Raw genomic sequence first — 25033 nt, 5'->3', positions numbered from 1 at the left:
CTTGAAGATGATCGGAAGCTGCTGTACGTTACCTTTGCTTTGTGTCCCCTTGGTGTCCAGCTGTGCCTAGTTTAGTTTCCGCTCCTTGGAACTTGAATGAGCAACTTTTCAGAAGCTCAAAATCTTCAGTTCTAAAGAACCTTTTAATAGATATTACTGCATTTTGTATTCTGGCATTGTTTTACAAATTGCGCCTTTAAAATTTTTGTACTTTTTTTTTTTTTTTTTTAATATTGTAAACGAGTAAACTACACTTGCAAATTATATGAAGGGATGATGGTAAATCTGAGCATCTTTAGTTTATAAGATAAGCATATTAAAACAGCTGCTGTCTGGATAATGTTAAATTATGTTTCGGTCTCTTGAATCTTTGCTTGCATTGAAACTGTTATGCGAATTCAATACAAGTATTGCAGTTGAGTGACTCTACACGATCGATCCAGCCACGATCACCACTGACGCTGCTAAATTGTGTGCCTGCTAGGAATATTTATGTGAAAATCTGTGGGATGAGCTAACATAAGGGTGTAAGCAATATATATATATATATATATACATATATATATACATATATATTTATATATATATATATATATATATATATATATAAATATATATATATATATATATATATATATATATATAAATATATATATATATATATATATATATATATATATAAGTATCTGCATACATGTGTTCATGCATACATGAACGTGCGAATGCATGCATGTGTATGACAGCTTTTTCGTTCTGCCTTTCAAATCTTCCTGCCTAATGACAAAGTGATGTAAAAGACAGACTTCTTTTAGTGCTTTCATTTTCTGTTTAATTACAGTATTTCTATATGAAGCCAAATAAACTGTGTTCATCATAGAATCCAGCTGTTGTTGTTTGTGTAGTTTGTGCAGGCTGGGCGGTCGGATTCAAATGAATGTGATGAAAGATATTAGGTTTGGTAAGAAGGTGGTGCTGGAGAAGAGTAGTCAGTGAGCAGTGCAGAAGGCAGCAAAGGAAACAGGTGCCATGTGCCATGACCTGATGGACACATTGCTGCCTGCAGGGTCTCATGCACACTTTGAAATCTGTACGTGGCCAACAGCTGCTTTGATCTGAACAATAATAATAATTAAAAAAAAAAAAAAAAAAAAGCACAAACATTATAACATGACAACATTAATAGGGGAGAAAAACATGTTATAGACATGTTATAACTTACTCTGCATCCTGTACACACCAAAATCGATTCAAATAATCAGTTGTCATCTGGCCAAAATCGTACAGTGGTAGAACTCCTGAAAACATCATCATTCAATCCACATCTTGACTTATGCCACAGAAGTCTTTGCTTGGTATAGAAATGTGTATATATATATATATATATATATATATATATATATATATATAGTTTAAAAAAAAAACCTGCTTCAAGACTATAGCATCCCATGTTAAGAATCTCAGTGCAAGTGCATTTCTCCGATTGGACGGTTCGATTCAGGGCGTGGTCTGTGAGGCAGCTGCAGATGAGGTGAGATCATTCACTTTACAGTATTCCTCATGTTACCGTTCCATTTTTTATTACTACACATACCATTCTTGTCGTCTCCCCATGAGGAAGTTTTCCTATGGCACTTCCTGTTTCTCCGACGCACCTTTTTTCTTATCTGTCGCTGTCCCTGTCAACTGATGGAGAACCATGAGTCACCGTGTGATCATGAAGACTATAAACATGTGCTACTTTCTGCTTGGCAGACCATTACTCAGGATGAACGAGGCTCTCCATCTCTCATATTATGTTTACGGTATGGACAAGCAGCAGTGGGGTTTTTTTTTTTATTGTTTTTATAGAAAATTTTATTCAACATACATTTTCCAGCAAAAAGGCAATATACAGGAATAGTTGTCGTACACTGCTGCTACACTGAGGATTTTTAAAGTGGAAAAGATCAAATTAAGGTGTGATTTTGCAGGTCATCTTTTTTTTTTTGTACTGCACTTCTTAACAAGACAGAAACCAATGCAGTTAGTTCTGAAAAGGAAAAAAAAAATATCCAAATGTAACAGAAGGAAATCGTCAATGGTGCATCAGGAACGCAAAGAGAAAACCCTACACACAAGAAATATGGACACCTGGCTCCTTCGGTACCAACAAAGGCGCGCTTCTCTTAATTTTTTTACATGTTCATATTTTTAAATATACAATTCTTAAATGTCTTTACAGAGCCAGCTATGCACTTACTAGGGGAGCATTCCATCTGTGCTTGAAAGGGGTGCGGGGGGGTGTTGTGAGGGTAGGGGAGACAAAACAAAGCCAAAAAGAAACCAAAACGAAAAAAAAACCAAAAGAAGAAATTCTTCGGGCTTTTTAAGTGTTTCGTACAATGCTGGTTTCTTCTTTACACGAGCCTCAGATCAGAGACGCCACCAGGCGGAGCAACGCCGACCTACTGCTCCAACTTCGAACAGCAGGTGTGGGAGTGTGTGTGTGTGTGTGTGTGTGTGGGGGGGGGGGGGGTATCTGCGGAGGAATGACTTGAGTTCATATTTAAAAACATCTAGGGCAAAAAAAACCAAACAAAAAACCCAGGAATCAAGTTGAAGGATGGAGGGGCAGAAGCAGAGGTGGGGGCGGGGGAGGGGTCAGTATGTCTGTGCGTGTGTTTTTCAAGTCACTGAGCAAATCAAAACCACAACCAAAATGTACATCTGCCAGTCCTGAGAAGCCTCCGACGCTAAGTGCCAACGTGCAAGATGAAATACAGACAAATTTCCTCCTCAGTTTTTTTTCCCCCATTTATTTAAACAGATGCTGTGGATTTTTATTTTATTATACAAGAACTGCAGAAAGAGACCAAAAAAAAAATAATTCCTCAAATTCCAATCACCTTTCCTCCAACCGAACAAAGTTCCGGAAAAAAAACAGAAACAACAAAAAAAAAAAACCTCTGTGTAAACTTGGAAATACTTCTGTTGCACTAAAAAAGAAGAAGGGATGGGAGCAGAAAGTATGCGGAACCACGTCAGGGCAACTAGTGAACCTCGGGATGGATGCCAGTTCCGAGCTGTTTTTTTTTTTTTTTTTTTTTGCGGAGAAAAAAAAAAAAGAAGAACATAGTCCCTACTGTTACTCTTCAACCAGTCGTCGCAAACATCCATCCATCAAAATCTCCACACAGCAGCACAGTGACTCTTCAAACAACTAGATTTAAAAACCGAAAAAAAAAAAAAAAAGAGAGTTTGGAAAGCGGGGAAAAAAGCTGGTGTGGGGTGGGAAACAAAAAAAACAAAAAACAAAAAAAAAACTAGGTCTAGAAGTTCATACATATATATATATATTTATGTATATATATATATATACTTTTATTTATAATGTGTCCAACGTCCTCTCCCTTCTCTGCCTACGCAACTTTAAAATCCAAATTTTCCCCCCGCTCCGCCCCACTTCCCAGGCAGGCAACAAAAACAGGCAGGTAGAGAAGCGGCGGGAAAGTAAGTCGTCTCGAGGGAAGACCGAGACAATTTTTATATATATATAAAAAAAAGTGAGAGGGGAAAAAAAACAAAACAGTCAGAAGGTGGTCGGTGCAGTTTATTTCGTGGTTGGAGGAGAAATCCGTCGGCTGCAGGGAACAAAAAAAAAAAAAAAAAAAATCCGTAGTTGCTGCAGACATAGTGCCGGTGTTGAGCTGTAGACGTGTCCAGGCATGGTGTTAAAAGTGATGAGCGCGCGCGCACGCACACACACACACACACACACACGCATACACTCACGCACTCCCATAAGCAGGCACGCACGCCCAGACAGTCTTCTTTTTCACATACATGGTTGGTTACAGTCTAAGTTATGCGTGTTAAACGTAGGTGGGAGGGAGGGGAGAGAGGGAGGAGGGAGGTGGAGGAGCAGGAGAAGGAGGAGCAGGAGGAGGAGGAGGAGGAGGAGCACGGCAGGGCGGGGACTGCTTCAGTTGTGGATCTTGATTGCTTTCTCCAGGTAGGTGTAGCGACCTCTCTTTGGAGCTTTGTTGAAATGGTCCAAGCCTAACCAGGGCCGCGGGTGAGACATGTTACCTGCAGGGGGAGACGCAAGCGCAAAAAAAGGCGATCGTTAGGGAAGAACTTTCGTAGGAGTGAAGAAGACGGCAGTCGTTTTTGTTTGTTGACCATTGTCGAATGCTTGTTGCATTTTTCTCTTCGATTACGTGTAAAAAAAAAAAAAATATTACGTCTCCTCCGCCGTCCAAACATAACGCGGCATTTTTCACTTGAGGTGAACTGGCCACATGACTCCGTACGTCACGTCTGGCGACGTGTAAATGCGATGAAGTGTTTCCACGACACTTCTGCGATGTACCTCTGCATCAATACGTCGGAAAATCCACCTCATGAGAGCGTCAAAACCTTTTAGCGACTGTTTGAGAGGTTTTTCCAAGTGTGGGTGTTTTTCCTTCACCAGTTGTTTACGGCGATATTTAAGTTTCGCACAATTCTAGGGGGTCATGGAAACGCAGCTATTGAAAAGACTTGACGCTCGCGGTAGTTCTTAAGCGTTTTGAAGCAACTAGAAAAGGATGACGACTGATTGCAGAATATTGGCGCTGGACAACGCTGATGTGCGAGACTTCGCACTTGAAATGCCAGTGATCTGGCTGCTGTGCAAGGTTACTACATTAAATAACACCACTGCGGTGAAATTGCCCATCTTTCCTGAATTGTTTTTGGTTTTTGTTTGTTTCCCTTTTAATCGGGAGCGTGGCGAGAGCTCATCACTGACCGAGTAACCATCTGCGCAGCGGAAACAGCGGTCAGTACCTGGCTGTGGTTCAAAGTCCTTCAGGTTGACCTCATACTCGTCTTCAGTGATGTACTGATGCCGGCCCATCATCACGATCGCAAACTTAAACTTGGGACACACAGAAATAGAACAGACAGATAAGTTACACAAACATGACCGCGCTAATGGAAGTGTCGCTGTGGCTTTACGCGGAAAGACGATGGAAAAATGTGTTCCAGGAAACGACGTTCAAAGGAAACCACTGCCTGGCTGCGGTGCGCCGACGTACCTTTTCAAATTCTTTCTCCTGAATTTCCAGCATGGTCTGGATCCTCCTCATCACCTCCCGAAATGATTCGCCCTGCGGGAGGGGGGGGCAGGGCATGGAGACGTGTGTCAGATAGTCAGATAGGACGTTTGGGGTTACAGGCATAGAACAGTCAGGACCACAAAAGCCCCCACACACCTGTCTGATCTTGAGCAAGAACGGGGTCCCAAAGGTGCCAAAAACTTCCTTGTGGAAGTGAGCGACAGGAATTAGCATTTCGCTGTCCTTGTCCAAGTCCACCTGGTCCAGAGGAATCTCCTGTGTCAGAGCAGAAATATAAATAAAAGGGTTAAAAAATAAAGACTTTTCAAAGAAAATCACATTACAAAGCAGTGAACGTCAAGTGAAGGCCAAACAAAGGTTTGAATATGTTTGCGGTAGATATTTAAAATGTAAAATCTAAACTGTAACAGACACAGGCTATTTAACAAGGTGCTTACAGGTTAATAACTGTGCCAAGGTGATATCAGCACAGTTTGATCAAAAGTATTTCAGCCTCAAGTTTCTCCTCAACAACCAAATTTCCATAATTTAGAGACATACCGGTGAAAAATGGATTTATGCAGAAAATAAAAAGAATTTAAATTCCCTCAAACACACTTGCCTCTATTCTGAAGGTGCGACTGGCAGCCGGAGATAAACATTCTAGCAGCTCGTCCTCCTGGTGAACGCCGATGATTTTATAGCTTACTATCTCTAACAGCCTGCAGGGGGAGACAGAGAGGCACAAACGGGAGAATTAATGGAGTGTGGCGGCTCATTTCAGGAGATGTATTCTAGATATAAAAGAACAAGCACGATATTCCAACAAACTCAGATGCGGGTGCATCGGAGAGCTCTTGCTAAGTTGCCAAGTCTCAGTTTTTTTTAACACTATTGAAGGTAAAAAACAAAACAAACAAAAAAAAAAGTAACAATAGCAACGGTACATTAAATTAGAATAAAAGGTCAGAAACATAGAAAAACAAGCAGTGTGACTGAGTGCAATTGTTTTTGCCTCATTACTATTTTGTTCAATGGTTTTGAGAAGGTGAAGGATGCACACCTGAGCTTCTCAGAGCCTTTTTCAGACAGTTCCACTGCCTTTTTACATTCCTCCAAAAGGTCCCGTACACAGCCGTGCTTGTCAGGGTAGAGGGTGATCTCCTGCAAGGGGCGCACACGGCGGCCCATTTAATATCGCAACCAGGAACTGTTGAGCGTCAGAGTGAGAGCGTGTTGCCTGCGTCTTACCTCCTCTCTGAACTGGCTGTTGAGCCATATGGATTTAAAACTCCTTCTGTTCTCAAAGTCTGTTATCTTCATCTTCAACTGTTGACGAGAGAAAGACACGGTGAGTTCAACGCAGACGCAGAGTTTCCCCCGGTAACCCGCCGCGCACCGGATCAACCTGGACCGGGACTGGGACGCACCTGCTGGTAGTAGAGTTTCTTGGGCTGCCGAGGTTTGAAGAACTGCAGCAGGTCCCGAAGCGTTCCCTCATAGTTGTGTCTGAGAGGATTCCCTGGACCGTCCCTGTACCTGGCCACCACACCACCAGGCAGGGGGGGAGGACAACGAAGGGGTGGGTGTGACGATGGGGAGTGGAGGAGGAGACCAAAGAAAAGGAGCGAGTGAACGTGGGAGGAGTCGAGACGAGTCAGAGTGGAGGAGGAGGAGGAGAAGAAGAGATGAAGGAAGGGAGGCAGAGTGGTAGGAGTTGAAGGAAGACAACAAGAAAGGTGGGGGGGGGACAGGTTATGCAACGTTTCACTTTAACGTCGACAACTGAGCACAATCACGGGCGGTTTAAGACGCTCGGGACACGCAGATGATTCAAAATCAGACGGAACTTCTGCCGTGTGACTCCTTTGCTTCAGAATAGCCGCGTTTGTATCACCCATAGAATTGCGCAAAACCTAAATATTGCAATTAAAAAAAAAACTGGTGTGGATGTGACGTACGATGTCACGTGACCAGTTCACATCAAGTGAAAATGGAGCATAATGTTTGGACGAAGGAGGGGATGGAATATTTCTTACAAGTAATCAAAGAGAAACATATAACAACCATTCTTGACAGCAAACAAACGTAAACAGAGAATTACCTTCCAATGGAAATGACTGCAAATCGCAACTGAACTTTGTCGAAACTTTAGAGATATCACTTTTATTTTTACGAAAAACTGTGACGGAAACGCAGCCACTCTTGAGTGATTTCTGCCACCTGCAATTATCTGTTGTTTACGATAAACTGGTGTGTGGTGGGAGAGCACTCTCTGGCGAGCCCCGCGGACTCGTGGTGGCAAAATAACAGCTGGCTGATGAGGGAGGGATCACTGTGATCCTGTACCGACAACACGGGTGCCTGTTAGTATATGAAACAAGCCTCCTACCCCTGCGACTTGAAGAACTGCAGTAACATGGGATCCGTGTTCAACCGCTGCGCTACTGTCTTGGCCACCTGGAAAACAAACAGAAAATAATAAGAAAAATTTGAATAATTAAACATTAAAATGATATATATATATATATATATTTTTTTTTTTTTAATCCTTCCGTGCCAAATTTGCAACAAGTTAATTTTGCCCTCGGCTGCGGTGACCCTTTCACCTCTCGGCTACTCCGCACCAGCGGCGCCCACCTGAAAATAGTTCATGCGGTTGGAAAGGGTGACCACAAAGCCGGGGTCGTTGTGGATGGTCTTGTCACAGAAGATGACGTCCACGCGGTGGTAGAGATCCCGGAAATAGTCCTTGGCCGTGGGCAGCTCGCTGCTGTCGTTCTCTGGGTCGTCCCTGCGCCGGGGAGAGAAAGTAGGACGGCGGAGATCAGTCGGGGGGTGTGGAAAGTGCGCGCAAGAGAGGAAAGTGGATGCAGCTGCGAGTGCGTCGGATAGAAAGAAAGAGGGGACGGTGGAGGGGGGCACCAAGCCATAATAAAGGAAGCATTCAAACATGATGGGGCACATCTGAAATGAAGTCTTACTTCTGGAAGACGATGATGTCCCCGTCCATGAGCTCATCCAGGGCCTTGTCCAGAGAGACATCGTAGTCCTGTATCCGCTCTGTTAAATTGGGCTTTACTTCCTGGAACAAACAAGGCACCGGGGCAAACATGAGAAGGATTCACACACACAAGTATGCATTTCTTTTTTGGGCAAAGGCTTCGTGTGTAAGACTTAAGAACGGTGTAAGAGCATAAGAACAGGAATGCAAAAGAGGATCGAGAGCAGAGTGAGAACCACAACAACCAAGATGGTTGTGGTGGTGGTGGTAGAAAGTGAGTGTTCTATAAATAGATCACCTCATAGAGGATAAGGCTAGTTTCCTGCTGAAACCCTGCTCGCTCACACATGACTGGCAGCAGGTCTCCTGGTTACAGAGAGAGAGAGAGGGAGAGAGAGGAGCAACAGATACACAGCAGGTTAGTTCATGACTTGACCCCACACGCTTGGAAAAAAAACAAAACAGGTTCTCTCTTTTCCCCCCCGACACACTCACTTATTTTGCAGGATATAGGCGTGTAGATATGTCCACAATAATTTAAGCTTCTGGTTTTGGGGTCGTACATCTTCAGGAACAACATGACATCATCTGGAACGTACAGGAGAGGATATGTGAGTGAGGGAGAGAATGTCAACAATTTAGCTGTTAAGGCAAAACGTTGATAGTAACGAGAGCAGCCTCTCTCGCACCATTGATACCAGTGTGAGTGTTTCAATGCGTTAAAAACAACTTCTTGTGTAATAACATGTCACTAACATGTTATTACACACTGCCAGTCAAAAGTTTGGACACACCTTCTCGTGCAATTTCTTTTTTATCCTTACAACTTTGCAGATAGAAAATCAACCAAAGTGACTCTGCAGATAGATACTGAAGACATCAAATGTATGAGCGAGACATAAAATGATGCAGCAGAGAAAAACATGTTAAATAACTCTAAATATGCTTTTCTGAAAGGTGGCTATTCTGAAGAATTTAAATATAAAACATGTTAAGAGTTATTTCACACTTTTATTGTTTCTCCTACAAAATGTTGTGTGTGTTCAGATGTAGTTTTGATGCCTTCAGTGAGAAACTGCAGCGTCAATAGTAGACATTAAATTCAGAGGGTCAACATTGCTGAAATAACTGACACGGCTTGAGGCTGCTGGTGTTGCTGCTGCCGCTTTGAACTTACGGTCTTTATCGAACTTGGGTAATGTGGCCCCGCTGGCTGCCATCTCGGGGTCCACAGTCTCCAGGAATATTGTCCAGGGGTTCTCGTTATCGCTCAAGTCAATCATCTGGAAACGGGAAAATCACATCATCATCAACATTGACAATAAGCTCATGTTTGAATGCACACAAACACGTCAGGTGTGGGGAGAAGAAAACAAAAAAAAACATTTCTCATTTTACCTGTTTATATTAAGTCAGAACAGAAATTGGTTTGAGCCCAAAACGTGCAAGGAAAAAGTTACAATCAAATCTCTGTTGCAGTGACAAAATTACACCTCGTTTTAATTTTTTTTAGCTTCCCAACACTCCTGACATTTCCTTAACATGAGGTCCGTCTTCCTTTTGCATCACCGCCCAATTTTAAGAAGGCCTGGAAGCCGACTAAGCCTTTAACAAAGATAGTTAAGATAGTTGAACTTTAGTTCCATGTTGCAGTGGCAGTTTTCTGACGCATCCTTTCCAGCAAACTGAACACGTCCCTGACCCGCCAGCAGAGTGGAGACACAAGGACACAGTGGGCAGCTGTTCACCGGACTGGAGGTCGTCCCACGCGGCCAATAATGTCCTAAAATGCCACGAGTTCCAGAAATACCGATGACACGTCTCGTTTTTTTTTTTTTTTTTTTTTTAAAACGCAGCTTACCGACTTGTTGCAGTCGGCCTCGTAGTCGAGCATGGCCGGTCGCTTGGTTCCGTTGCTCCGGGCCTGCATGGGCCAAAGCCTCATCTGGTCCTGTGGGAAACCCTGCAGCGCATCAGTGGGTGGATTTTATTTAACGAGCATGACTGGCATGACCAAAAAAAAAACACTTGGGAGGAAAGATTTTCAAAGGCGACGTGCAGTCGGTTTGAGAAAAAAGGAGGCCGAGTAGAAGACGAGTCTCACCATGGTCTGGGACAGGTTCTGGACAAACTCTTGCAGCGTGGAGCTCTTCAGGACCTTGAAGATGGTGTACTTGACCTTCTCCTCGTCGTACATGTCGTTGCCCTGATGACCACAGAACTGGTCCTCGGTCACCATCTGGCCGAGGGAAGCAGGAAACGGTGCTCAGACTTGCACTGGGTTTTCGGCCACAGCCTTTTGAGTGTTTGCTTCCACCTGCTCGGCCAAGCTCGCGTTCATGTGGTTATGCACAGCACATTGTAGTATTTAATTTAATTTAATTTAATTTAATAATTTATTTAAAGTTTTAGACATTTTGTTTGATTTATTCACCATTTATTCACCACTAATGGCACCTTTGCAGCCAATCGAAGGACTCGGTTGAATATCCAAAGCCTCACAAGAACACAGAGGTTCTCCGCCGGCGGCCCTGGTTTCCTACCTGGACCTGCATGTAGAGGTGAGCCTCTTGGCGCTCCTTCCTCTTCTGCGCCTCCACCCTTTTCTCCTCCTGCAGGCGCTCCACCAGCTGCTGGGGGATGTCCACGTCGGTCATCGGCTGCAGCACCTCGCCTGGGATTCAAGGACGGACATGAGCAGAAATCAGCGAAAGCGGACCGGAAAAACCCAACAGTGGATTCAGAAGCCACCGCTGCTGCTGACACAGTGCGCCGTGCTGGTTCCGGTGAGGACTTGATCCGTTTGTGTCGCCTGTCCAGTCTGGACAAGTACGAGTTACACAGTCCAATACCAAACCAGCAGGTCTTGTCAATGTTAGAAATGAACAAATCTTTTATTTTGAAATAGAGATGCAAATGATCGATTAATTCATTAATCGTTAGTTGATTGAGCTTATCGATTGATTAACTGATTGGCGGCCATTTTTCCTGAGGAGTAACTTGTTCTAGGTATATTATGACGATCACAGTATCCACAGGTGAATTGCTCTTTCCTGCCACTACACTGCTATAATGATATTAACTACTAAAAAAGGTTCAATTAATTGCGACTAATTTCATTTAACCTATTAAATTCTTAATCTTAATCGTTAACATCCCCATTTTTTAAGCATTTGTTTTTTTCACAGAGCTTTCAGCAGCGCCGGCAGGAGCAGGCGTTCCGTCACTTACTGAGCTTGGACTCGCGAATGTAGACCAACATGTACGCGTTGGTGCAGTGGCGCACCGACAGGTCGTCGTCGTGCCCGCCGTAGTTGTGCTCGATGGCCTCCTCCTTGGTGCACCGCGACACCACGTCGTCGTCAAACTTGCACCACTGGTAAGGGAGGGGGAAAGGCGGAGAGGGAAGAGCGAAAGGGTGGGTGAGGAAGATGGAAGGAGGAATAAAAGAGAGAGAAAGATACAAACTTAAGGTGGCCACACGGCGCCTCTTCATTTTAATGTTTACTTTAAAGGTCCAGTGCGTAAAAACTTCGAGCAAGCTTGCCTGTGCGCATGTGTAGTATATATAGGGCACTGCCAGGCAGGCTTCCTTAAATATGGCCAGGGGCAAGACCCTTATTGCTCTATGAATATTCTTGTATACACTAGGAGTCGAATGTTTGGACACAATGTCTTTACTTGCATTGTCATCACTATTGACACTGCAGTTTCTCACTGAAGGCATCAAAACTGTTTATGAACACACATGGAATTATGCAGGAAACAAAAGTGTAAAATAACTCAAACACGTTTTATATTCAAGTTCTTCAAAGTGGCCGCCTTTCATAAAAAGCATATTTATTGTTATTGAACGTGTTTTTCTTTGCTGCATCATTACACATATCTTGCTCATATATATGATGTCTGTCTTCAAAGGAAAACCAAATTACTTTTATTGTACTGCGAGTATACACTTCTGTTGATGTATTCATGGGCAGTATATTAAGCTTTTACCATTATAAAAATGATAAATAAAGCCAAATTTTACACACTGGACCTTTAACAAAATGGAAAGCAGATCGGCAAATATTTAGCAGCGACAAAACTCCGACTATGCTCACATTCATTTATTCATTTGCTGGGGTGAAAGGAGATAAATAAATAAAAAAAGTTCTCACTATTGGTTCCTTGACACTCACTTTGCCGTCTCCTTTTGGATTAAGATAGACGACGTAGTGACCGCCATGGTTGTCCCCGCTGTGCACCAGCACGGCGTGCAGGATGTAGTTAGCCGGGTCCTTGGAGTCGGGCTTCTGGAGGAACTCGTCTAAAGGCAGCTGGTCTGGGAACTCGAACCTGCCGAGGAGGCGGAGAGCGGAGGGAGGGGCGGAGAGGGTGGGATTACAGAAAATTTTATGAAAACATGTTTAAAGGAGAAAACAGAAATAAAGTTTATTGTGCGCTCGCGGTACGTGCAATCAAAGCCCCAAAGGGAGCGACGCGCTGATGGTGGCGGCGCAAGGATGACTCAGAACCCTTTGAGGAAAATTGACGGTTGTGCGAGGCCGCGATTGTGAGAGCGTTCCTGAAGTGCCACATCACGGCGGTTGGAACGTCATTAGCCTCAGGGGAGCGGCGTGGAGAGAACGCCGCTCGCAGACGGCAACGACACGATGAACGGCAGGAGGTTAAGTGCCTTTTTTTCTAGAGACAGACTGCTCTTTGGACTTGGAAATTATGCCTGTGCGTGCTGGAAATTATGCCTGTGCGTGCGTCAACAAAGTCGGTTGGGGGGGGCGGGGGGAGAGACAGAGAAAGACGTGAAGATGCGGTCGGAGTCTGCGGCGCCTCCTCTACCCCATGGGTAGAGGAGGCGGGGCTGCGCGATGAATCGATTAGAAATCGAAATCGGATTTACTGGTCAAGACGATGTTAAAAAAAAGTAAAAATGTTAAATTCTGTTTTCCTGTGTGCCTGTTATTTTACAAAATGTTAAGTTTTGCACTTTATTCATTCATTGTTGTTCAAAATGATGGAAAAATCTTTTATTTTCAAAGTGATTGGTTTTTGGTGAGAGACAGTTCAGGTTGTCACTTTGTCCACAGGGGGATTTCATCTGTGTTTGGTTCTTAAGACTTCACTTTATGCCAAAATAAGGGAACTTCCTCATTGTTTATGAAGAAGCTGCTCATTTTCAAGTGACGTTTGGTGAAAGTGAGGTTCTTCTTCTTCATTAATCCCAAGGGATTCATCTTTGTTTGGTCAAGAAGACTGTAAATGTTGACACTTAAATAGACCCGAGGAGGATTTACAGTATATTTCAGTTGCATTTCATTCCCAGTAGGGACATTTTTTTGCATTTTTTTTCTTTCAAAATAAATATAAAATATTTGAAATAATTTCTTCCACTGTCTTTTGTAGTTTCACCCAAAAAAATCTAAATAGATTTTATTTTGGTCCAATATGGCCCAGCCCTACCTGTCGTTGATTTTGATGTTTTGGTCAGTCTGCGGGTCGTACATGAACCTCATCAGCTGCAGGTGTAGGATCGGCGGGAAGGTGAGGAACTTGACTCCTTTTTCTGCTTCCTGCGGAACAAAAAAAAAAAAAAAAAGGAACCACCACGTTTACTGGAGCATCTTATATATGATAATGTACCCCAGTCAGATACTTTTCATCAAAATGGTCTTCTGTTCTTCTAACAATGGACAGCGCCGCTCTCGATCGCAATCTGTCCACTTTTTTTTTTTGTCCCAGAAGATAAAAATCTTTCACGCGGCCGCGCCAGACGGCTACCTGCGCTTTCAACAGGCGCGCTGTCGTCAGCCGTGTCCACGCGCGCGGCGCATGTCAATGATGAAAAGCGCACATTTGCTGCGTTCCAGATTCGAACAAAGACGAGGCTTTCCGCCGCCAATTACTGAGAGGAGAACATGACGAGTGCAAAGACGCCGACTCGAGTCCGGCGGGGCCTTTTTCAGCCCGCCGCGCTCTGGCGTCACGCAGACGTGGTGAACTCAGAGGACCTCATCACACGGCTCCTCTCGTGTCAATGTGACGGACTTCAGGGGATGTAGACGCTGAAGTCGGTCCGGCATTTACGTCAAGACATGTACCGATTACCTAACGTGAAAAGTGAAATAAAAAGGTTTTTGAAAACGACCGCCAGAGCGGAAAGTTTGAATCCTCACCTGTAGGCCGTGCTCTCCCGCGTCGTATTTGTTGTCGCCGTCCAGCTGCTCGGTCGCTACGTAATCTTTGAACGACTCAAAGACTGCAAAGAGAAGATTTCAACATGAGGGGCTTGAGAAATATCAGAGATTACAGATTTGCACAGGCAGAGGAGCGCCAGCTTCTCTGAGGAAACCTACACATCCTGGCATTCAGTGGTGTCGTGCTCAGCACTTACTGTTCTTCTTTCCTTTTATGCTAAGCTGGATGTCATAGTAGTCCTCTATCCGCTCTGACCGGTAGTCCACGTGCTTGCACTGGATGTATGACTAGGCAGAAACAAAGAAGGTGAGTCAGTGGTCAAACAATATAATTGCACTGCAATGTTAAAAATAATGATAATAAAAATTTTAAGGACAAATAAGGGAACGTTAATTTTCCCGTTATTTTTGTCGCAACATTTAAGGTTCCAGTTAGGGATGTTAACATTGAATCGATCGTCGATTAATTGTCGATTAAGAATTCAATCAATTAAATTAAATTAGTTGCGATTAATCTAAAAGTTTTTACAATAATATCATTATAACAGTGTAGTGGCAGAACCTGCACCATGATACTGCAGACCACCTGCAGATACTGTGATGGTCATTATATACCAAGAACAAGTAACTTTTAAACAACTTAAAATAAATAAATAAAAGTTGAAATGTGACCCATTAGAAGTCAACTTAAAGTAAGAGGTTAAATGTTGAGGGTGTTTTTTTTTCTTTTCTGTTCTCTAATGTAAAAATGGGTCACATTGGACCCTCAACATTATTTATGGGTTAAATAATGTGTTCCCTTTACACATTATCATTGTGAAATTTAGGTTCTCAGGGAAAAATCGCAGCTTGTCAACTAATCATTAATCGATCAATAAGGTCAATCGACTAACGATTAATTAGTCGATAATTTGCATCTCTAGTTCCAATATTTTTTCAATACCATTGAGTAAATGAAGAAATGATGTTGGCCTTACCACCATCTTTCCTCTGAAGAGCTTGGGAATGGTTCCCTCAACACAAGTGCCTTTCATTTTGTTTTCCACGTTGTCCAGAAGCTGAAACGAACGAGCAATGGGACGAGGTCCGTCAGTGACTGTTCAGTGTAATATTTGCAAATGTAATTCCTCTTCGGATCAGTAAAGGGAACTCACCACTCTGCACAGCTCCTGTGCATCGTGTTGCATGAAGCTGTCTAGTGTCTCCCAACTTCACACAACAGAGGGGGAAGAAAACAGAACAAACATGAATTAAAGGGCAAAAAGATCCTTTTGTGAATAACAAGCTGCAAGCGGCTGACTTCCCTCTCGACTTTTATTACATGTGCACCAATAAATCCAAAAAAACAAAATACAAGTTTTACTTCTCAACCTTGCCCATCAGCTGGACAACAGAGACAAAGGACAGGCATGCTGGGGGAGTGTGCGCATGCCAGAGATGGAAGACTCGAGTCACATGACGCGACTTGAGTCGCAAATGTGAGGGCTTGAGACTTGCTTGACTAACACCGATAAAAGACTCGTTTGACTTTAACTTGGTCTTCATGACTTGAGACAGATGGCTTGAAAGGACTTGACCTATAGGTCAGGTATGTCTTCCCAATAAAATGCAATAAAAGTGTCTTAGGCTAACTTATCGGCTGGCCAAATTGACACACGTCTGCCGATATAAATGCTAATATTAAGGCATGTTAAGTTTAAGATATGCATAACATCAACGCAACGTCATACGAAGTAAGCTACGCTTCATGTGGAAACTGGGGGAGATGATCAGATTTTTGTATGACTTGACCAGACTTGCTTCATTCTCAACACAGTGACTTGGGACTTGCTTGACACTTGCACACGTGTGACTTACTCCCACCTTTGGCGCGTGCGTCATTGGGGGTTGGACAAAACAACACGATCCCTTACCCAAAGGACTTGGTAAGTTTCTTGGTGCCGACAGGTTTGTCGCTGTGTTGCAGTTCGTAGAAAACCCGCTGCAGCGCCAGGGGAACGCTCTTGCTAGAGTCATCTCCCTCTGTAGGCATCATGTACACCGCCTGGGAAGACAGCAAACAGCGATCAGCAATCAGCCCTGGGTGTTCCGGGTGCAGGAAGCCCTGGGGGTTTTTCCCGGCGTTTTGCAGGGACACCGTGCGAGGCATTAAAATTGCATTTGCATTATACACCCTCTGTGAGAAACAAAGCTCCGCCTATCCACGTTATGGTAAACTGAGGAGGAGGCGTAGGCAGCAGTCACAATTTCTGTGAAGCAATCAGCAGTAATCTCTTTCCATTTCCGCCCAGACATGCATCTTATTATACGTGAAGAAAAAACAAAAAAACACGTTCCGAGTGTAGCGACAAACACAACAGACCACAAATCTTTCAGGCACAACGTCAGATGAGTAGAGCAACATTTTTCACAAAGAAATTCAGGCATTGCATTTAATACGCTAATGCAAAGATCGATTTAAAAAAAAACCAAAAAAAAAACACAGTGAGCTTAGCTCGTACCCGTCGTAGCTGGTTGGTGAAGAAGAGGGTCTGCAGCAGGCTGTTCATGTAGCACGTGGCTCCCTGGTTCTTCAGTCCGACGTAGCCCGTGTGTTTCTTTGAGTCCCAGCTGTCGACGCGCAGAAAATTCACACCACGTTTAGAACTCACAAACACTCACCCGGGTAACTTATGAAAAAAAAAAGCTGTTAGCAAAAGGAGGAAATGAAGCGCTACATACGCCACGCCGTGCGGGGCGTCGGCCTGGACGTAGACCTCGAAAGTGACCTTGTCGTCGTCGACGAAGCCCCTCTCTGGATCGGTTACGTCCTGAGAAGCAGCACAAGAGGCACAATTCAACTCAGTTGATGGTTCAAAGCAAAAAAAGAGAGCATATTTTTAGCTCTAATTAAAGGAACCAACACAAAACTCAAAAACACATAATATGGGTACAAAGTTTCAGAGGCCCTGAAAGGACCCTCTCCCCCTTGCTCTCTATTCTACTCGACACAGGAGGAAAAAAAAACAATTGTCCAAGATTAGAAGGTCAGACCAGCATCTCTACTTACACTCCAGGACATGAAGTTGGAGAAGCCCCAGTCGTTCTCCTTGTGGAAGAACAGGTGACTGATGCGGCGGCTGAAGGACTTCTCGTCATCTTTGTAGTTGATAATCTTCAGCATGGCCTGCGCGTGGCATGACCACGACCTGCAACACAGCGTGCAGGTGTATTGAGTCACATAGGTCAGTGATGGACAACACCTTTGACATCAGACGTTTTTTTGTGTGTGTGTGTGTCTGGTTGTTGCGTGTTGTTTTCCGAGACACATCTGGAAGTGCTTTCGGGATTCCTGACTTGGCTACGTGGGCAAAATGAACTAATGAGTTGTTCGGGAAAGATTCATTTAGATTCTATTAAGGGTGATTAGCGAGAGGGATTGCAGAGTGAATTATCTTGGCACGCATAATCATCTTCAATTCTTGATCCCGTTTTTAAAAAAGGGGACTTGTGTGTCTAGGGTCAAATGTTCACAGGACTGTGGGCCAGTGTTTACAAACACATGTGGGAAAACTGAAAATAAAGAATGCTGTGAAAGAATAACTGATAATAGCAAATTTGTGGATTCTGCAATAGCCATAAAGTCATTGGGTTTAAATGAGAATCAGGGGTGCAACATAATTGCTTTGGGTTTTTTGGGTTTTTTTTAAACCAATGTTGTATTGTACACTTCTTTCTGAGTGCCGTTTAGCCGTCATATGTATTTCAGACTTGTTGTTTATTGTATACTGTGGAAATAATAATAATAATTATAAATAAATTCCCCTTTATTAAGAAAGATGAGGTTTAATAGCACACCTGTTTAGTTTAGGCACCAGAATCCAGAGAAAGACTCCAGCGTCTGAATCCAATATATCCAATATATAATATATCCAATATATAATATATATATATATATATATATATATATATGGTGGAGTGAGAGATCAACCAAAGAGTACTTGATGACATGAAGAATGACCTCATGACTTTTGTTGATTGTTTGTCAATTGTGTTCATTATGTCTTCAGTTTTCATAGGCTTGTGTCTCTCTTTTGTTCAGACAGGGTTCCGTTTGTCCTACCTTGACACGTTTCGGTGGAGCTTCCGCCTTCCTCAGAAGTCCTCAGGAGGACACTTCTGAGGAAGGCGGAAGCTCCGCCGAAACGTGTCAAGGTAGGACAATCAGGAGCCTCGCCCGAACAAAAGAAAGACCAAAATCTGAGAGGTTTTGTGTTCTTCAACTTAAAACGGTGTCGGCCAAGTGACAACGCTGAGGACGGGCGACACCGACGGCAGCCTTTCTGGCATGGTGTCAAAAGCTGACAGCACGACCTGGCGGTTAAGTGAGTCCAACGTGATTAAGGTAACAGGAGCCGAGTCATGTGGCTGGCAAAGTCTGAACTGGTTTAAGATCACAGACAGAGAGAGAGAGAGTCCGTTTTACATGGACTGAAGAAGCTAAAGGCTGAGTCTGACTTGTCAACTCTCCTGATATTTTAGAAATAACAGGCAGTGGAGAACTTTAATGTGGCTGACACAATGGATTGAAGTGTTAATTTTCACGCTCGATGCACATGTGACACAGTGATGTTAGCGCTGCCAAGGAAAGGGATGAACTTAGTAAAATGACTGGCACGTCAAGCACCTGCAACAGTGCACCCCTGCAAAATATGAACTTGCATATTGATGGTTGGCCAGATGTGGGTCTTTGTGTTGCACTGTGTTCACCAGGAACCATTTCAGATTACTTTTGTGTGTGTGTGTGTGTGTGTGTGTGTGTGTGTGTCCACAATCTTCCCCCATAATCGTACGTGGAGTCGGACTCGGCGTTGCACTGCAGGAAGAAGCCCACGCTCTTCTGATGCGGCCGGTCGGGGTAGAAGCGTGGCATCACCATGATCTTCCACGGCAGGTTCCGGACGAAGCAGGACGGGCTGAGCACCGACTCGCTGAGGCGGCTGAAGCGCTCCACCACAAAGCGGAACGTCGCCTCCGATCGCCAGCTGGTGTCTGGGGGAGGAGAACGTGGGGGTTAAAAAAAAAATGGGTTCTCGCCGCCCCTCTTGAGACGACTTCGAACGTTCGGTCGCCCTCACCGTCCTCCATGTCCTCTTCTGTGTTGTTGTGTCCGTCTGCCATGGCAACGTTGCCGTTGATCACTGGATTAGCAGGGATTCTTGGAGGGTCGTCTGTGTCCCCAGCTGCGAGAGGAGAAAACATAATCAAATCAGTTTGGAGGTATTATTGAAAAGTGGTCAGAAATGAAGAGGAACAATATCCAACGCTGCGGCGACATCACGGCAGAATCGACTCTCCCGGCGCAGGCAAAGCAACAGGGACGGTGAGTTGTGTGTACATCAAAGACGATGCGGCATCGCAGTCGGGTGTGTAATTATGGCCACAACGCAGGATTAGGCTACAAGTCTAAGAAAAACACGCGCGCAGAGGACGAGCGTTATCCCGGGCGAGTAATGAGACGGCTCCGCGCACGGCCTCATCTATGTATGATGCACAGCTGTGCGCGGGGAAGAGCTTTGAGAGTGCTTTGGGGGAGCAAAGTGAAATCTGCCTGGATCCAGAGATCCTGCGGTGGCGTACAGCAACAGCGCTAATGCGAGCAGAGTGGTTCTGAAAAACAAAAGCGTCCTTCGCGTCATCCTACGTGTCAAGATATGCAGTTTGTTTGCTTGCTTGCGTGCGCGCGCCCACTGCCGCCTGCAGGTGACGTTGCGAGCCAGGTCCAAAAGACTGACCTTGTTTTCCTCAAGTGGATTACACCTTGCTAATGAGGTCTGTCAGTCAACTTTTGTCTTGACTTCCTGTCCCACCCACTATCTGGAGCTATTCTGAAACCTCTGGAGATGCGCATGCTAATGGGTTGGCTCTCAGAATGAAGCCTTTTTAGAAAACAAAGGGGAATCATCTGCAAGTCTATGAAAAAAAAAAAAATCACAAGTAAATCAATCAATCTAGCGTCAATACTATAGTATGATGCTTAATGTTCTATTAATTTTACTGGTCCTGGCATTTTTGATTTGTCTGATCATTGATTGTGAAATAATCCAAGTTTATGTGGTACTTTAACTGACTGCGTGTAAAACAAGAGACATTATATTTTAAGCTCAAACTGTTGCTGAATTTACTGAATCTATTTGACATTTATCAAGGAAGAAAAAATGTATTTAGCCATCAGACCAGTATCACCATTCTCCATACATAAAGGATGTAATAGCAGACAACTGACATCACCAACACTTTTTAAATCCAAACTAGTCATTCATTTCTCTTGTGAGGCTGTGGTGGACACGAGGGGACAACCTGGGCTGATGGGCCGTCTGTGGGGGTGGGGGGGGGGGGGGCAATTCTCTGTAGATTGCATCTCTAAACAACCATAAAATTAATAATTCAAACTTGTAAATGCGGCCTAACTGGTCAATTTCCTAATTGCGTGTACCAGTCATTACAGCTGGAGCAATAAAGGGGGGCGCTTGTGACAAACATCCAACGATGTGTGTCGTCAAATCATAAAACAGCGCGAGTGAATGACGCAGTAATGATAAGGGCTCCAAAATGCACCCGCTTCAAAAATAAGCTGACATCTGACACGGACTGTTCATCGCGGAGTGACCGGTGTGTCGAGCGCTTGATAAACAGGGGGGCCCAGACTCGAAACGTAGCGAACAAAAACATAGATCATTAAAAATGGCGAGCTCCATGCCGTTTGGTCCATCATACAATGAACCAGCAAATCCCCGCGCTGCCCAAGCGAGGGCCTGCATTACCGCAGCGGCCACCACCATGACGTCCCAGCGATGCCGCCGCACACCTGACAAAATGTCAAAAGCTATGAACGAACTAACGACAAAATAAAAACGCGTTTCACGGTCGGCGTCCATCTGTGTCTTTTGCTCTGCGTATATGCTTGCGTGCACCCAGCCAATTTAGCAGATCGGGATTGACGCATCTGTTAGCTGGATCGCCTAGCCGTTTAGCAAACACTGGGTGCTTGTCCAATGAAGGCCCTCATTAGCTCGCCTTAGCTGCTCTCCCGCAGTAAGCCTGTTAGATTTCGCGATAATGAAAAACGTCGGGTGGAGCCAGTTAAAATGTACTGACAGACAGCGATTGCATACTTGTTAACTGTGTTTCTAGATGTAGGTAGACAAGGCCCACCGCTCGTGTAGCGGCAAATGCTGCGATACAACTAGCAAGCCACCATTTTGGAACGCTACACACCCCCTCCGTGAGAAATAGCTTTTCGGCTAACTAGCATGCTAGCCCAAGATTAAATGTAAAGAAACGGGCCTTCGACGCTAATTGACTAGCGCAGAATTATTTGTACCGCTAGCAATGGTCATAACAGGCTAGCTCAACGGCACACACATATCCGTAACCAGATGTATGTTAACAAATGCAAAAACATTAGTGAATACCCTTTGGTCGATTCCAAAAAAACACGGGTATTTTGGTTCGTTGCGTCAGTGGCTAGATCTTTCAAATGTTTTTGCAGGCCCACATTTGACATTAATGTCCAAGCCATCAGACCCGACGCAAAATACTGTTTTCAAATGGGATCCACGCGACGTGTCGTTTTGAAATAGCTGTGAACGGACGTTTTGTGAGGGGGACGTTTTAAAAGAGAATGGCAAAAAAGGGGAATATTTCAGTGGCTTAACTTGTGGAAGTGGCCAACTTTCAGAAGGGTCCCTGAAACTGTCAAAGCCAATGCAAATCAGTCGAGTCGAAGTAACAAGAATTGTTTACCTAATGCCTGTTTCCAAGTGTGAAACGACCACATGTGTCTTTGCTTTAAGTCAGTGGATGCGTAAAAATAAATAAATAAATAAATAAAAACCAAACAAAATCCCTTATAGAAGTTAATGGGGAAAGAAAATTCCCTCTAAAGAGAAAGGGAGAATGAAAGCAATCCTCTCGTTTTAAAGCTGTAGAGCCTAAACTGAATAAATAATGAATGGGGTGAATATTCTTTTGTAATAAACACTTGATGGGATATCGCAGTCACATGGAAAACGCACTCACTCATTTCTCAAATAACGCAAAAAATGAGGTCAGCTCCACACAAGTATGCTGCAGCGGACAGCACAATCAGCAAAAATCTAGCCGGCTTTCCAAGCTAGCCCGGGCCTTAATGTTTACTGTGAAGCCGAGCACGTTCTGCACACTAAAGCATCGCCGGTGCACATTAAACTGCCCCCCCCGCAGATTAGTCCCAAAAACGGGTCCACATTTTACCTTCCATCTCCATGTCCTCTGGCTCGCTTAGCTGCTGCTCGCCGGCTTTCTGTTGCTGCTGTTGCTGCTGCTGCGTGTGGTGATGGTGGTGGTTCATGTTGGCAGCTGTCGTGGTTGTTATGCGGAGCTCCCGACTATCTCTATCACCCTCGACCTTGTCCACGGTCGCTTCGGCGGGTAACCGGCTTCTGGACTGCTGGTGAGGTGTGGTAGGATACGGAGGCGGGGTGGACAGGTCGAGCCTGGGCGGCCGGGCCTGCTCTGCTGCAACCTCGGCCTTGTCCGCTGTCAGCGCCGGGGACTGAGGAGGGGAGGTCGGCGGGGGAGCGGGTAGAGAAACGCGGACGTATTTGCTCGCTATTCGCCCAATCTCGACGCCTTTGGTGGTCGCGAGTCACTGGCTGACGGCAGGGTGGGATGGAACTGGCGGGTCTCCGTAGAGGGGCCCCCCCGCAGGTTATTCGCAAAATCAATCCGGTTTTACCCCGGGAAATGTGGGGTGACGGGAAGGCGGACTGCACGACTTCCACCTAGAGTAGCAAATAGCCTGTTTACAGCTAACTTAGCGTTGAGCTACCTGACACTAGGCAGCCAACCGCTAATGAAGGAACAACAACAATGAAAACAAAGGCTCATTTGATATAATCTCACGTTCAACAACTTTGACTGTGATGTCCCCAATCCGTTAGTTCCTCCGAGTGTCCCTCGTCTGGGGGAGAGCGGAGGGAAAAGCTATCCATTCAAAGCGGCTTCCAGCACGGAATAGCAGTAATTTTTTGGAACTTCACGCAGACGACCCGCCTCGGAACGACATAAAGCAAATCTTTCGGAAACGAGCGCTAGCAGGATAGACGGCAAAACGCGGGGCGCCGGTGCATTATTAAACTAATCTCCCGTTTCTGACGAGGTAACCCGCCCGGTCATGCAAGCGCGAGCCCGAGCCTTGTGGTTCTGAAACCCGCTCCTCCTCTGGCTTGTGATGTGTTGAGTCGGAGGTAAATCTCAAAATGGCGGTCGCGCTCTTCTCTGAAATGTCACATCCGCATGGAGATCCAAACACTGGCACATCCCGGTGTTGTATGGCACGCCGTCCACCCCATTGAGATCCTCTTCCGCTCCGGCCCCGGCGCGCTCGCACAAGAAAGCCCGAGCCCGAGCCCGAGATGCTGCAGAAGTCGATTGCAAGCTGCAGTTGAGCGTTTTGTGACAACTTGTAGAGATCACATGTAAGTGGCAGTTGAAAAAAATAAATAAATAAATAAAAAAAAAAAAAAAAATATATATATATATATATATATATATATATATATATATATATATATATATATATATATATATATATATATATATATATATATATATACATATATTATTTATTTATGATTTTTTTTTATGATTTTTGACTGTCTGCCGAGCATCGATGATCAAAATTAAAATGATCCTGGCTGTAGTTGTTTGATGAGCATTTGTATAGTATTCTTTAGTTAACATTCAGTAATAGAAGACGGCTGTGAATTTAGGCGGTTGTTTCTCTCCAAAGTCGTTTACTCTCAATTTGAGGGTTAAAATTTCCACCCAGTAGATGGTGACAAGCATTCATTCCATTACTGTATAAAGTCCTTGACTCGAGTTCTGATCAAGAAAAGACACCTATTGTTGCTAAATAATACAAATGTATTTATGAATATATTGTTTAAATGCAGAAATATTAATGTAGATTTTAAAAAAAAACAACAACATCTTATTAGTTAACTTAGTCTACTAACTTATTTACTGACTACTACTACTACTACTACTACTACTACTACTAATAATAATAATAATAATAATAATAATAATAATAATAATAAAAATTATTATTATTATTATTATTATTATTATTATTATTATTATTATTATTATTATTATTATTATTATTATTATTATCTGTCCACGCGCGCCGCCGTCCGACGCTGTTGAACGGAGACTGATCTCGATTGGGGAGCGGGACTCGATATAACACCTGTTCGTTTCTTCGTTGTTTCGTATGCATGGTAAACGATAGGAATCGTGCTTGTGAATCCCGCTGCAAGAGCACATTAGATTAAGTGAAATAATTTGATGGAAAAGAAATTGATTGGCTTGCTTGTGACTACATATTGCGCCGATGCCCAGTGATGTGAAATGATGTAAACAAACGTCGTCATAAAATGTCCTGCATAAAATGAGAGGTGGAATATGTATCAGCTTTCCACGGTGGCACATGAAATGTGTACGAAAAAGTAAAAATTAGAACAAATGTTAGCGTATACATTTTATTTTGTTTTACGTTACTTAAATTTATTTTCATTCTTACCACTGTGTATAACAATCATTATAAACTGTTATTTTGTGGTAACCTTCAAACTCGTAGCTACTGAATTGAATGGTTTTGTTCTTGTACATTGTACTTGTGTAATATTGTTAGTATTTTCGGTGACCACCATAGGGACACTCATGCG

At 43.9% G+C, this 25033-nt stretch overlaps 1 protein-coding gene and 1 long non-coding RNA gene across 6 annotated transcripts; both read right to left on the bottom strand.

Annotated features, from left to right (window-relative positions):
• Positions 1-619: 619 nt before the first annotated feature.
• LOC142886763 (uncharacterized) lies at positions 620-1341 on the bottom strand. Its single transcript, XR_012926447.1, has 2 exons — positions 1220-1341; positions 620-1112 (listed from the first exon to the last, which is right to left on the bottom strand). It is a non-coding gene; the product is annotated as an uncharacterized LOC142886763 (long non-coding RNA).
• A 485-nt stretch (positions 1342-1826) lies between these two features.
• usp7 (ubiquitin specific peptidase 7 (herpes virus-associated)) lies at positions 1827-22943 on the bottom strand. 5 transcript variants are annotated; one of them, XM_076023893.1, is made up of 31 exons: positions 22554-22943; positions 19397-19501; positions 19112-19310; positions 17329-17467; positions 17001-17089; positions 16781-16889; positions 16193-16323; positions 15434-15488; positions 15257-15337; positions 14477-14567; positions 14259-14341; positions 13546-13655; positions 12246-12423; positions 11317-11461; positions 10629-10759; positions 10190-10324; positions 9947-10048; positions 9263-9368; positions 8581-8673; positions 8384-8451; positions 8066-8166; positions 7722-7875; positions 7474-7541; positions 6512-6620; positions 6333-6410; positions 6145-6245; positions 5704-5803; positions 5238-5357; positions 5061-5132; positions 4810-4900; positions 1827-4068 (listed from the first exon to the last, which is right to left on the bottom strand). In XM_076023893.1, exons 1-31 carry the CDS (start codon positions 22648-22650, stop codon positions 3962-3964), a joined length of 3348 nt encoding a protein of 1115 aa, XP_075880008.1. In that variant the 5' UTR covers positions 22651-22943; the 3' UTR covers positions 1827-3961. The 5 variants fall into 5 exon arrangements, with proteins under 5 accessions (XP_075880008.1, XP_075880003.1, XP_075880004.1 ...); XM_076023888.1 differs by having other exon boundaries at positions 6512-6614; positions 22554-22799; XM_076023889.1 differs by having other exon boundaries at positions 12267-12423; positions 22554-22799.
• Between the last annotated feature and the right edge of the window lie 2090 nt (positions 22944-25033).

Source organism: Nelusetta ayraudi, unplaced genomic scaffold, assembly GCF_046127955.1.
Source record: "Nelusetta ayraudi isolate G7.1 ecotype Tasmania unplaced genomic scaffold, CSIRO-AGI_Nayr_v1 ptg000016l, whole genome shotgun sequence".
Classification (NCBI taxonomy): domain Eukaryota; kingdom Metazoa; phylum Chordata; class Actinopteri; order Tetraodontiformes; family Monacanthidae; genus Nelusetta; species Nelusetta ayraudi.
Note: the sequence above shows the minus strand (reverse complement) of the source record. Positions and strands in the feature narration are given on the sequence as shown.